We start from the raw sequence: 14571 nt of genomic DNA on the forward strand, positions 1-14571 counted from the left end.
CGTATGAAATGGGAAAAGCCACTAGGGGGCGCTACTGAGCTGTCGTGCCGCGTCTGAGGGCAGTTATGGTATCGAATTAACGTACTCGTGTGTTAGAAGCTACTTGGCAAATTTGGTGAGTCTGCAGCATCCTAAAGGCCTGAAAACAGCGTCGGGACAATTCCAGGTCCTTGAGACTTCATGACGATCCGAGAATGTTTCCGCGCGGACAAAACGACGGTAGGTGGCGCTGTGGTGTCCCCTGGCCACATATCCAACAGCTCATACAGCTGAGTGAGTGAGTGAGTGAGTGAGTGAGTGAGTGAGTGATTATTACGGGGTTAAGGACTTGAATTATTTAAAATGAATTATTTCATGACTTTAGCCGTCAGCATGCAGAGTGTTGTTGTTCAACAGTAGCAGCTGCTTTACTGAGCACAGTTGGAATAAACTGATTGAAAGTTTGATATTGATCAGAATCAGTTTGATCTAAATCCGGGGAGGCAGGTGGAGGTTCAGGTTCTTTGGTAAAGCTGCAGACTGCTGTGAGCTGCTGTCGACGCCCTGCTGAGGCGTTTCCTGTCGGCTCATCGTCTCGTTCAGCTGAAGCGTCTCTAACTATGAAATCACACTGACTGTAATTCACACGTCTGCAGGCTGACGAAGGCGTCGCTGTCATGTGACCAACTGTGTGACAGTTAAACATCAGATGAACTCAAAGATCATAAAACCTTCAAGCTGCTGTTGTGCATCAACACCACATCTATAAAATCAATATGTTTGATAAAACTGACATTAAAATGAAAACTTTAAACAAACATGTTCCTTTTTATAACAAACTCAGTGGCAGCTCCCCATTGACTCCAATGATATTTCATATCTATTTCTATATTAATCATATTTGTCTTTAATACTTCATGGAAATTATATCAAACAAAGAGAAATAAAAGCACAGAAGAGGAGAATCAGTTTGACATGTTAATATTGTTTATTTACAGCTGAACATCAGAAGACTGAAGACACACTGTGAGTGTCCAGCAGAGGGCAGCACAGGGTTTAACAGGGCAGTGGAGGGGCATGATGGGGTTTCAGAGGGGATCAGATGAGATCAGAGGGTGTTTACAAGGCATATAAAGATATCTGATGGTTTTAGCGGGATGGGTTAGGGGTATGGGGATCGGATCAGACTCAAAGAGGGGTATCAGAGAACCAGAGAGTAGGACTGGGAGGTAAGAGGGTATTCAAGAGTATCAGACAATACAGGAGAGGTATTATGGGGCATAAGAGTGTTATGAGAGGGATGTCAGACGGTATTTGGAAACTTATATTTGTATTTGGAGGGTTTAAGAGGGTGTAAATGTATGTGCTGATTGATCCCGATCTGCTTTGGTACCTGTGTGAGTGTGTGACTGGCTGCAGGTGAGTGTGTCTGATCGAGTCCCGGGGAGTCAGCAGGTTAAAGGCCGGCTCCTCCCACTTCCTGCTCTCCTCTCTCCACTGCAGCAGCTTTTTCTGTGTTCAATGTGTTTTTAAACAAAACTTGAAATACTTTGTTTCCCTCAGTTTGACACTTTTTTTGTTCTGGTCACTTTGATGTGTCGCTGTAATGACACTATGTGCAGTAACTGAACTCCACTGTTGGCGGCTCACCTGTGGTTGCAGCTCAGGTGTAAGCTGGAAACACTTGTGTGTAGTGGTGACTACACACAAGAGTGACGCCTTTGTGTGGTTGTTGCAGTCCACTTCTGCTGTCATCACGTGTGTTACTGTTACTGTTACTGTTGTGTATTTCAATACAGTTCATTAGTTTTGTGTTCTGGATGGAGTTACTCCACAGCTCAGTGGATCTTTAAGGGTGTGGCGTCCCAGTTTGTCTGGTCTGTTTGTGTTGCTGGTTTTCTACCTTCATTACAGTAACGTGTGTGTTGGAGACCACAAGGTGTCCATTTTGTCTTATGCTAGTGGTGGTTCACTGCTGTCAGTGCACAGCTTTGGGGAGACATTAAGGGATATCAGAGTGTAATAAAGAAGGTATGAGAGGGTACAGGAGGGGTATGGTTGGGGTCAGAGGGCATCAGAACATACGAGAGGATATTTGAGCATTAGGAGAGTATGAGGGCTGATCCAAGAGCATAGGATGGGCATGATGGGGTATGAGAGGGTACAGGAGGGGTACAAGAATATTTTAGAAGGCATCCAAGAATTCAATAGGGTTCAAGAGGGTATTAGGGGGATCAGAGGGGCATGTTGGGGGATCAGAGAGTTTCAGAGGCAATGAGAGGTCATCTGATCAGAAACGTTCAGTCCTCCCTCAGCCTGTACTGACAGAGGGTGAAGACGTGTCATCCAGCCTGCTGCAGTATCTGAACCAGGAGCTGAGGACGACTCAACACGTTCCTCAGAACTTTTACTCTAAGTTCAATAAATACTAAAGCACCGAGCAGCAGCAGTCAGTCACATGACACATCAGTCGATACACCTGGATTACCTGTTCATACCTGGACTTCCTGTGCGTGAGAGGACTCTGATCTCAGACCAGCTGACGGCTGAATCAGGTCCATTGATTGTTGACGTTTACTATGTTTGATGAGTAAAGGGACTCTGGTTTCATCTGGTCCAGATGTTCTTTTGTAAATGTTCCACATGTTCTCCACACATACATGATGTTCCTTATTCAGCTCGATGGTTTTATGAACTCCAGGTCAGAGTCAGTCTGTGGCTCAGCTCGCAGGCCGATGGCTGAATACATTTAAACAAACAACTCTTCATTTCATTCATATGCATCAGGTAGAAAACACTATACTTTTATATACACGTGTACGTGTGTGTGTGTGTGTATGAATCGATCACAAACTTTAACATCATCCAGTGACAGCTGACAGAGATAAAATAAGAGACCATCAGAAAGGGGACCGTCTATTTCTATACAATTATTACATTTATTCTTAACCTCTGTGACCAGCTCAGATTCAGACGTATCTGATTGGATAAATCATAAAATTAAATCGGTTTGTTCTGTTGGAGCGCTGAGGCTGAACTGAGGACAGAAACTGCTCTGTAGTCTGGTAGTACGGCACCAAAACAACGTTTACTTAGTTTCACCATCGTCAAATTACAGTTATTAATGTGACGGACACAAGTAGATCCATGGCCTCGTCACCATGCATCCTGCAGATAGCTCAGTTTAAAAACGAAAAATAGGATTAAAAATATGGGTGAGTTCTGAATCTCATACTAATTTTTCCTTTAGTTCGTACTGAAGCTCCCTTACAATATCAGTCGGGACATACGACTTCATCATGACAGTGCACCGTGAACTTTGACCCTGTTGCTCCTTCATCCGTCACAGCACAACTTTGGAGTCCAGAGAATGTAGAGCTGACACTTAACTGTTTTCATCTGTCACTGTGTGTGACGCACCGTAACGTATGTAACGTTTGTGACATATGTAACGTATGTCACATGTGATGTATGTAACGTATGTAACGAGCGACCTACGTAACGTATGTAATGTGTGATGTATGTAACGTATGTTACGTATGTAATGTGTGATGTATGTAACGTATGTTACGTATGTAATGTGTGACATATGTAACGTATGTGACGTATCTAACGTGTGTGACGTATGTAACATGTGACACATGTAACGTGTGATGTATGTAACGTACAACCATCGTGCAACTCTCATAGTTCTGATGGAAGAAACCTTGTCAGGATGTTTTTACATCAATCTGATGATAAATCATCTTAAATAAATGGACCTGCAGCTTCTGACGGACGTGACTGAGAACAGAATCACCATCAGACCTTCAGTGTGTGTTTGGATCATGGGGTTCAGTGTTTGAGCTGCAGCAGTCAAGTCTGATATCAGGCTGAACACCGGGTCCTCTGTCGCCTCACTGTGTTCTCTGACATTCTGTGTGGTTCTGTGTGGTTATATGTGGTTCTACGTTGTTCATTCTGTGTTGTTTCGGTTGAGACCTCCAAACACAAGTTCAGGAAGTGATGAAGTTAGCGAGGACACAAACCTCTCTGATCTGATCACATCATGAACATGAAAGGTATCATGAACCCTGGAGGACCAGGACCAGCTGTGGAGGACCAGGACCAGGACCAGCTGTGGTTCTCTCTCAGAATTATCGTCCATGATGTTCCTTTATTTTCTCACGTTGTCGTGACAGTCTGATCTCATGACTAGTTCTGGTTTTAAACCCTTTGGACTCTGGGCCTGGACTGAGGTTGAGCAGAGGTGGACCTTGTGTCTGCAGGTAAACAGAGAAGGTGTGAGGGGATCAAGGTGATGTCCGGATCCACATCCACACTGGTACAAGACTTAGTCCTGATCCTGGTTCTGGTCCTGAGTCGTCATCGCCCTCCTCATTCATGACTATGTGGAACGTGTAGAGACGCGTTCACTTCCTGTCATGAACTGACCCGCCTCCCTCAGGCTGCTTGGACTTTAATCAGCCAATCAGAGTGAGGGGGTGGGGCTGCTCATCCAGGAAGTACTGCAGATGAGATCAAAATGCTGGTTTAAGCACCGAACCTGGGGTGACAGAACCTTCTCAACAGCTGCCCCCTCCCTCTGGAACTCCCTCCCCAAACACATCAGAGACTGTATGGACCTCACAATCTTCAAAACACTCACCAGAACTCAACTTTTTAAAACTGCTTATAATGAAAAATTTCTGTCTCTTTTTTATGTTTTTATTATTCTGCCTCTTAAAGGGACTTGGGGCAGTATCAAGAAATAAGACTCGATAGTGACACGACGGCCGTTGTGGCCGTTAGGGTAACTGCAGCCATCAGACAAGCCGGCGCGGTAGCGCGCATGAACTCTTCACAGCAGTGCAGCTGATACCTTATCCCCTACACACACGAAGCAGCTGGGAAGCCGCTCGCTGTGTGTAGCGACACACAAGCGCGGCGATTAACCGTTACGGTTGATGCAGTCTGACAGGCACAGGCGAAAGCAAAGATGGCATATTGGGGGACAGAAATATCGTCTCTGATACGGGATTGCTGTGTGTTAGCGGCTAATGTTGCTACACAGACACAAACAAACCGTTAGCCTGTGGCTACAGCCAGCTGCTAACGTCACCTCCCGGATAACAGGTTGGGCTTTCGGTCCCAAATATAAAAGGGACATATTTCTAACTCTTCGGTTTCAGACTAAAGGACCGTGGAAAATGCGCAGTCTGTAACTATTCAGTGTTACACAGCAGTGGACTAAGTTACATGTTTGCAGCTAACGCTACTTTGCACGTTAGGTCACTCCGAGTCCTCGGTGATCTCATATGATTTTCAAATCAAGCTCTAAAAATGACCTGTAATGTTTTCTTACCTGGTTACTAGGAAATGAGCCATGTCAGCATCTGTTTTCAGTCCCAATTCAAGTTGAAGCTGCCTCCATGAGTCCAACACGTATCCGATGTATATTCAGGTGCCAGCCCGCTTTGCTCGTAATGTTGTTTTGACTCACGACATGCCGCTGATAAAACCTTTGTTTTCTTCTTAGTGTGACTTTTTAGTGGACTTTGTGTGTTGGTGGGTCGTTTGCTGGCTGTAGCAGAATCCATTACTACCCAAACACTAGTTTGGGTCCACTGCGCTTGTCTTCTTCGCGTATCCAAGTCGAAAGCCGGTCGAGGACGCGCATTCAGTGTCATCTGACGTCACGTCCGCAGGACTGCGCGGGAAATTCGGACACCGAATTGCAGTACATTATGCAGCACACAGCCTGTTCAAGGCAATGGAGAGATACGTGGGTGGGCTCATTCTTTTTGGTTTTGAACGCTTCATCACCCATTAGCATTAAAAAACTTAAAATGCATGTTTATTTTTTCACAAATCCTGCCCCAAGTTCCTTTAACCCGTAAAGTGTCTTTGTGTACCTTGAAAAGTGAAAAGTAAAATAAATGTATTATTATTATTATTATTAAATGCTGATTGGCATCACTGTGACATCACTGTGACATGAACACATGAAACGGGACTTCCTGTTGGTCTCAAACTGACTCGGACTCAACTGCTGTGTGTGTGTGTGTGTGTGTGTGTGTGTGTGTGTGTGTGCGTGCGCATGTGTGCAGTCTGTCAGCAGGGGGCGCTGTGCTGCTCTTCTGTCTACAAACACTTTGCTGGAGATTAAAGGTGCGACTCATTGAACACATTGAACAAACAGGTGTAGAACTCCTGCCGCTCCACCTGGACACGCCTCCATCAGTCCAGAACCCGGGTCACATAAACCTGGAGCAGCCCGGTCCACTGAACCTCCTCCTCCCCGGTTTGATCGACAGCCGGCTCCTCAGACGGAGGACTCGCGGGCGGTCTTGGAGCGCAGAGCTCCAGCCCGGCTCAGGAAGGGGAAGGTGGTACCGAGGCAGCCGGCGGCCACGATCAGACCCAGACTGGCCCAGGCACAGCAGATAGACCAGCCGTACCCGTGATCCACATCAGCCGGCAGGCCATAGATGAAGGGAGGGTTTCTGGAGAGGTCATAGGTCACACTGGCTGCATACGTACACAGAGAGATGGTGCAGAAGATCCCTGCAGAGACCAGAGACCAGAGACCAGATCAGAAACAGAGACCAGAGACCAGATCAGAAACTGAGACCTGATCAGAAACAGAGACCAGATCAGAGCCGAGACCAGATCAGAAACAGACACCAGATCAGAGTCGAGACCAGATCAGAAACAGAGACCAGACCAGAGCCGAGACCAGATCAGATGTTGATATGAGTCTGATATCAGTGTAAAGGTCACCCAGCTCTAATAATCCTGATCTAACCTGAACCAGGTCTTGACCCTCAGACAGCTCTGAATAAGTGAGGACCAGACAAAATGTCCTCAGTCTGTTGGTTCAACATGTTCTTGGTCATGTTCAGGTGAGTTACCTGCCATGAGGAACAGCAGCCCAGACACGTGCTGCGTCAGACTCTCCTCCCAGAAGAAGCCCACCGACGCCACGATGCTCCCACACAGCAGGACCGCTGCCGCCATGCCCAGGAAGCCTGCTGTGATTCGACGCAGGTCTGAGTGACCACACACACACACACACACACACAGAAACACACACGCACACAGAAACACATACACACACACACACACACACACAGGGCTGTCAGTAATGAGGTAAATGAGGAAACACAAAGCGTTGCCGTGGTAACTGTCCCTCCATACCGTTACATAACACTGTCATGGTGTGCTTCCATGGCAACCGGTAACAAGCAGCAAGAAACATCAAATCATTAATCTATCATCAGTAATCAATGTGTGTGTGTGTGTGTGTGTGTGTGTGTGTATGTGTGTGTTGACTCACGCAGCAGGTGCCACTCGTCCTGTTGGATGGTCCTGGTCAGGTTCAGAGGGATGTTCCTCAGTCTGATTGGCTGAGAAAAGTGATACTTGACAGCTGTGCAGCGATCTGCAATACCTGCAGACACAGGTGAGACAGGTGAGACAGGGAAGACAAGTGAGACAGGTGAGACAGGGGAGACAAGTGAGACAGGAGAGACGGGGGAGACAGGTGAGACAAGTGTGACAGGTGAGACAGGTGAGACAGGCGAGACAGGTAACAGAGACCAGACCAGATCAGAACCCACAAGTTGGTGCGTCGGTGTGGGAGTGTCACTCCATGGTCTGTGTGTGTGACATGTTGGGAACCCCCACTGATCAGTTTGCTGAAAGGTGAAGCTGTTGTGAACACACGGTTCACAGCAAAACTACACCTGCAGGGTTTTCCCTGTCTATCTAACTCAAAGGCGCCAACTTCATCTTACTGGCTGCCGCCTTTGTTTAAAATTCCTGAGTGGGGAGCTGGATGCAACGGGGGAATGACATGACACATTCACAAGATCAAGGTGAGAGATTAATTGCCACCGTTCATGAGGTCACCAATAGGCAAACTGCGGTATGGGGCAGGACCCAGATGTCATCCAATCCCGACCCAGACCTATAACCAATAAACTAATGAGAATTATTACATGTTAAAGGAGAGTGTCTATAAATCTATAATCTAAATTAAATGGTGCCGCTTTCCCAGCCTTTACAGTACTGGTTTAGCAGCCACAGAAACCCACAGACCAACTGCATGCGCTGTAAATCATCTCATGTGATGCAACGTAGCCAATTAAAGCGCCACTGTGAGACGAAGCACGAGTCTTTTAAGCAAACATACCCACTCAAATTCGAATTAAGGGCACCAAAAATAAAAGCAGCTTCCTCCACTGTGAACATTATTTAAACGAAATATCATTCCAGGCTCACATTGAGCACCTACACACGTGTATGAGGACGACCATGACACCATTACAGCCCAGATTTAAAATTCTGGAAGGAAAAGCTGAAGCTCACTTCTCTCACTGAACAAGAGAAAGTGGGAGTGAAGCATCAGAAGGAAAGAAACACTGTTCAGTTGTTAAGAGGTGTTGAGATTGTTTTGATACAGTTGGTTGAGAATGTTAAGATGTGAAGTTAACAAAAAAGAAAAAAAGGGGAAACTCAAGTTGAGCTGTATTTTTTCTGACATTAAGCACTTTAGAGTCACGTTTTTCAAAAGCTCTCTGTTATGTAGCCTATTTTATTTTACCTCAACTAGAAAGAAACACTTAAGCAGTACTTACTTACAGTCCCTCCAGTTCAATGTGAAAACTGACATTGCTGATATATATAAATCTAAGAAAAAATATAGAATTGTACCTCTAATTAATACATTTAAATTGACAGTTTGTCAGTTGTTGACCACATACAGATGTTGACACACAACTAATAGGCTACTTCAATATAGCCTACTGTTTAAGGTATGCAATTCAATTAATGCAAGTCAGACATTATGAGGTTCCGGACCTTCACGTTAGGAAATTTTCTCTGACTGGACCTCTTTGAATTTTAATTGAATACCCCTGGCCTAAAGTATAACTTTGTTATATTTAAACCTACATAATCTTCAGTAGATAGATAGCTAGCTAACGTTAAGTGGTTTGCAGCTCCAAAAAACTGTCAGTTACTCAATTACTAGTGAAGAGCGCTATCATTATGTAGCTACTCTAAGGTACCCAACATGGCAGCGACAACAACAGACATCGTCAGAAGTCACGTGACTGCAAGGCATCTACAGGTTACAGTGTGTCCATTAATAAATGCTGCAGCTTCTCGGACCCTGGAAGAAAACAACATCCCCCCTGTGCTTCCTGACTGTGGTCTGGAGCCCTTGAAATAAACACACTTTGTCTGTCACTGATGTCTAACATAATGCAATAACTTGAAATTTAATTTCCAGAATTAAAATGAAGAAGATAACGGTGTTCTTTAATAAAAGACCAAGGACAGAGAAAGAAAGACAGAGATGACGGACTATAAAAGGTTATTTTAACATCTTTAGACTAGGACAGGATGTTTAATACACTGTCCATGTCTCCTACTGTCTTCTTTCTTAATGAACCATTATAAAAGGTGTGTGCACAAACTGCACACCGTGTACGCCACACACGAACAACAACAACAACAACAACAGCACCATCAACAACATCAACAACATCAACAACAACATCAACAACAGCACCATCAACAACAACATCAACAACAGCACCATCAACAACAACATCAACAACAGCACCATCAACAACAACATCAACAACATCAACATCAACAACAACATCAACAACAGCACCATCAACAACAACATCAACAACAGCACCATCAACAACAACATCAACAACAGCACCATCAACAACAACATCAACAACAACATCAACAACAACAGCACCATCAACAACATCAACATCATCAACAACAACAACATCAACAACAGCACCATCAACAACCTCAACATCATCAACAACAACATCAACAACAACATCAACAACAACAGCACCATCAACAACATCAACATCATCAACAACAACAACATCAACAACAGCACCATCAACAACCTCAACATCATCAACAACAACACCAACAGCACCATCAATAACACCAACAACAACATCAACAACAATATCAACAACATCACCATCAACAACATCAACAACAACAGCACCATCAACAACATCAACAACAACAACAACACCAACAGCACCATCAACAACATCAACATCATCAACAACACCAACAACATCCACAACAACAACATCAACAACAAAAACAACACCACCAACATCAACAACATCAACAACAGCACCATCAACAACATCAACATCATCAACAATAACAACACCAAGAGCACCATCAACAACATCAACATCATCAACAACACCAACAACAACATCAACAACAGCACCATCAAAAACAACATCACAAACAAGAACAACATCAACAACAACAAAAAGATCAACAACAACAATAATTACTGTGTATACACCGATCAGGAATAACATTATGACCACCTGCCTAATATTATGAAGGTTCCCCTTGTGCAGCCAAAACAGCTCTGACCTGTCAAGACATGGACTTAAGACCTCTGAGGGTGTCCTGTGGTGTCTGGCACCAGGGCGTTTTATAGTGGGTCCTCTGGGTCCTGTATGTTGGGGGGTGGCGCCTCCATGGATCAGACCTGCTCCAGCACGTCTTACAGATGCTCGATCAGATGGGATCTGGGGAATTTGGAGGCCCGGTCAACACCTCGGGCCCTTTATTGTGTTCCTCGAGCTGTTCCTGAGCAGTGTTTGCGGTGTGTCAGGGCACACTGTCCTGCTGGGGGGCCACTGCCATCGGGTAGTGTTGTTGTGATGAGGGGGTGTACTTGGTCCACAACAGTGTTTGGATGGGTGGTGCGTGTCAAGTGGCATTCACATGAATGGCAGCACCCAAGGTTTCCCAGCAGAACATCACATTGTGATGAGATGATCAATGTTATTCAAGTCACCTGTCAGTGGTTTTAATGTTGTGGCTGATCGGTGTTTGTATACACACATTTATATATATACCTACCTGTATATGTGTATATATAAATGTACATATGTATATACGTGTGTGTGTGTAAGGGTTAGGGTTCGTATATACTTACATATATATGTATGTAGAGAGGCACGACAAGAACAAAATAATGTTGAGAAACAAAAACAGAGGCTGACTGCTGACCTTTACATCAGGACGTCACTGAGTCTTTAAGAACTGTGTGTGTGTGTAAATGAAGACATCATGGAGGTTTGTCACACAGGACTCGTTTATATTGTTTGTATTACTGTCGCTGCTCAGATCTGAAACATTAAATACATTTTACATGTATAGACATCACCTAGAGATCTAAACATAGACATCTGTAGAAAATAAGGTGTTAGTCATCATGTCTGATCCTCCCTGCAGGGATCAATGGATCTAATCTGATCTGAGCTCAGGCTCCAGTCTAATGCAGTGTAATGATATGTAACATAATGTAATGTAATGTGATTTGGACCGCTGTAATCTGATGTGTGGTCTGAGTGTTGTCAGGATCCAGATCCTCTCTGTGTACCATCACTCTGACCTCCAGCACTCAGGTGGGCTTGCTGCCAGAGACTGCAGAGGCTCAAATTGCAGACGTCATGGTGACCACCACCTGCACACGATCTGCTTTATTATGGGGTCTACGGGTTGGCGTTTCAAGTTCCAAGACCAGTCTGAAACCAGCATGAGACCATTCTGAGACCAGCATGAGACCATTCTGAGACCAGCATGAGACCATTCTGAACCATTCTGAGACCAGCATGAGACCAGTGTGACACCAGTTGAGACCATCATGAGACCATTGTGACACCAGTTTGAGACCAGCATGAGGTCAGTCTGAGACCAGCATGAGACCAGTCTGAGAACAGCATGAGATCAGTCTGAACCAGTCTGAGACCAGCATGAGACCAGTCTGAGACCAGTCTGAGACCAACATGAGATCAGTCCGAAACCAGTCTGAGATCAGTCTGAAACCAGTCTGAAACCATTCCTAGACCAGTTTAAGACCAGTGTGAGACCAGTCTGAAACCAGTTCTAAGACCCATCTGAGATCAGTCCAAGACCAGTCTGAATCCACTCCTAGACCAGTTTAGGACCAGTCTGAGACCAGTCTAGTGATGTTACAGCTGTAGTGAGAATCAAACATCAGAGTGAGTCACCAGTTAACCTGTACGTTTTTCGACTGAGGGATTAAACTGGACCATCAGAACCAGGAGGTTCAAACACAGAACCTTCGTACTGTGAGGAGACTGAACCAGTGCACCACTGAACACTGAACCACTGCACCAGTGCACCACTGAACCTGTGCACCACTGAGCCAGTGCACCAGTGCACCACTGAACCACTGCACCACTGTGAGCACTTCGCTCTACTACATCAGCCGTCCGGTGCCGCCATCGCTGAGAGCAAACAAAGACCACGCAGCGAAATCCCGTCTCTTCTCTGTTGTGGCACCTCAGTGGAACGAACTTCCGACCAACGTCAGGACAACAGAATTGCTCACCATCTTTCGCAAAAGACTCAAGACTCAGTGGTTCAGACTTCACCTCGACCCTGCATAGCACCAACCCCCCCCCCTAAAAAAAGTACTTATATGCACTTGTATGTTCCTACCTTCAGCACTTACATCATAGCACTTATGAAGGTATCCTTGATAAATAGCAGCTACTTTGCTCTGATGAGGGCTTGAATATTGCTTCTATCTTTTCTACCTTTTCATATCAACGGTGATATGTTGTGGTTTCTTTCTTGTGACAAATGTACTTACTGTAAGTCGCTTTGGACAAAAGCGTCTGCTAAATGCCCTAAATGTAAATGTAAATGTACCACTGAACCAGTGCACCACTGAACCACTGCACCACTGAAACACTCCACCAGTGCACCACTGAACCAATGCACCATTGAACCACTGCATCACTGAGCAGTGAACCACTGCACCAGTGCACCACTGAACACTAAACCACTGAACCCGTGCACCACTGAACCACTGAGCCAGTGCACCACTGAACCACTGAACCACTGAGCCAGTGCACCACTGAACCACTGAGCCAGTGCACCACTGAACCACTGAGCCAGTGCACCACTGAACCACTGCACCACTGAGCCAGTGCACCACTGAACCACTGAGCCAGTGCACCACTGAACCACTGAGCCAGTGCACCACTGAACCACTGAGCCAGTGCACCACTGAGCCAGTGCACCACTGAACACTGAACCACTGAGCCTGTGCACCACTGAACCACTGAGCCAGTGCACCACTGAGCCAGTGCACCACTGAACCACTGCACCACATGTCAGGCCTTCTTTCAAAGCCACTCCCCCAAGAGAGTAGGCCATCGGTGACATCACTGACCACATCAATGACCTTGTGTCACTCACATGTAAGAAAACACCACACTGTCATAATAAAGTTAAACCATAGTTAGCATGTTAGCATTGAGACATTTTAGCTGCTCTTTCTCTGCCGTTCATGTGTGACTATCTCACTAACAGCTTTCACAACATGTCCACCTGGTGTTGTGGAAGACTTCAGTGGTAGGTAGGTCGGTACAGACAGGTGGGTCGATCATTTCCTTCAGGCTGGATGATATGTTTCTCAGACGTCTGTCACAGCCACAGATACTGGATGTTTTCCTGTTTTTTTCTCAGAACATTAATTTATTTATTTTTCTGGAGGTTGAAATAATAAGTTCATTAATAACCAACCCGCTTTAAAGGTGACGTCAGCTGACAGAGCAGCTGTTTCACCTGAGTGTACCTGAGACAGTTCATGAGCTCAGTCTGAGCAACAACACCCTGCTACAGTACTACACAGTACCGCAGTACTGCTCAACACAGTACTGCAGTACTGTGGTATCTGTTTATCTACAGCCGCGTTGGACCTGAACATATGAATCCATTAATGTGTGTGTGTGTGTGTGTGTGTGTGTGTGTGTGCTCTATATGTATACGATGTGTGTGGCGGTCTGACCCCGGTCGATGAGCTTGTCGATGTCCGGGTCCAGGCTCTTGAAGTAGCACTTCCTCCACAGGCCGGAGTGTGTAGAGAACAGCGGCCTGCCGCACTCCGTCTCCAGGATGCCCATCCCGAGGATGGCCCGCCAGTTCTCCAGCAGCTCCTCCTCTCTGCTGCCCACATGAACGGGCTTCATCAGCGCGACGTCCCGCTGCCGGGCCCCGCCGCTGCCGGTGTCCACCAGCGGCAGGTGGTAGATGGGCATCTCCCGGTTCTTCTGGTCGTTGGAGTCGGACCCGTGGCGGTCGCAGTTGTACTTGTGTCTGCGGGTGTCGGTCTCGTACCAGTGGTCGGTGGAGATGGCGGTGACCAGCAGCAGCAGCGACAGCACGCTGAGCGCGAGGCTCACGGCGGACACCGTCACCGTCAGCGGCCGGGCTCTCTCCATGGCCGGGACATGGAACGAGCCGCTCCCGGTCCCGGTCCCGGTCCCGGTCCCGGAGCAGGTCCCGGTGTTAGGGTCAGAGTTCCCGCCGCTGTTTCCGTTACTGGGCATCTTCTGCTGCCATCCTCGCGCCCGTCGACCAGGCTGCTCTTAAGAGCGCGTTGTCATGCCGACTGAAGGTCCGTCAGAGCTGCGTCAAGGTGACGGCAGGAAGCACGCAGCAGCACCGGACGTTCACTCAGGCAGCCTTCAAAATAAAAGAGTTTAACCT

General features: G+C 46.3%; 1 protein-coding gene across 1 annotated transcript; it reads right to left on the bottom strand.

Annotated features, from left to right (window-relative positions):
* Positions 1-6283: 6283 nt before the first annotated feature.
* LOC141004409 (transmembrane protein 178A-like) lies at positions 6284-6978 on the bottom strand. The gene is made up of 2 exons (XM_073475887.1): positions 6873-6978; positions 6284-6525 (listed from the first exon to the last, which is right to left on the bottom strand). Exons 1-2 carry the CDS (start codon positions 6976-6978, stop codon positions 6284-6286), a joined length of 348 nt encoding a protein of 115 aa, XP_073331988.1.
* Between the last annotated feature and the right edge of the window lie 7593 nt (positions 6979-14571).

The sequence above is a fragment of the Pagrus major genome, chromosome 1, assembly GCF_040436345.1.
Source record: "Pagrus major chromosome 1, Pma_NU_1.0".
NCBI classification, from domain to species: Eukaryota; Metazoa; Chordata; class Actinopteri; order Spariformes; family Sparidae; genus Pagrus; species Pagrus major.

Bases quoted from the DNA above. Each gene is read 5' to 3' on its own strand.
- LOC141004409 (XM_073475887.1), bottom strand. From the start codon at position 6,978: ATGGCGGCAGCGGTCCTGCTGTGTGGGAGCATCGTGGCGTCGGTGGGC. The intron at 6,526-6,872 runs GTAACTCACCTG...TGGTCTCTGCAG, and splicing joins GCTGCTGTTCCTCATGGCAG to GGATCTTCTGCACCATCTCT.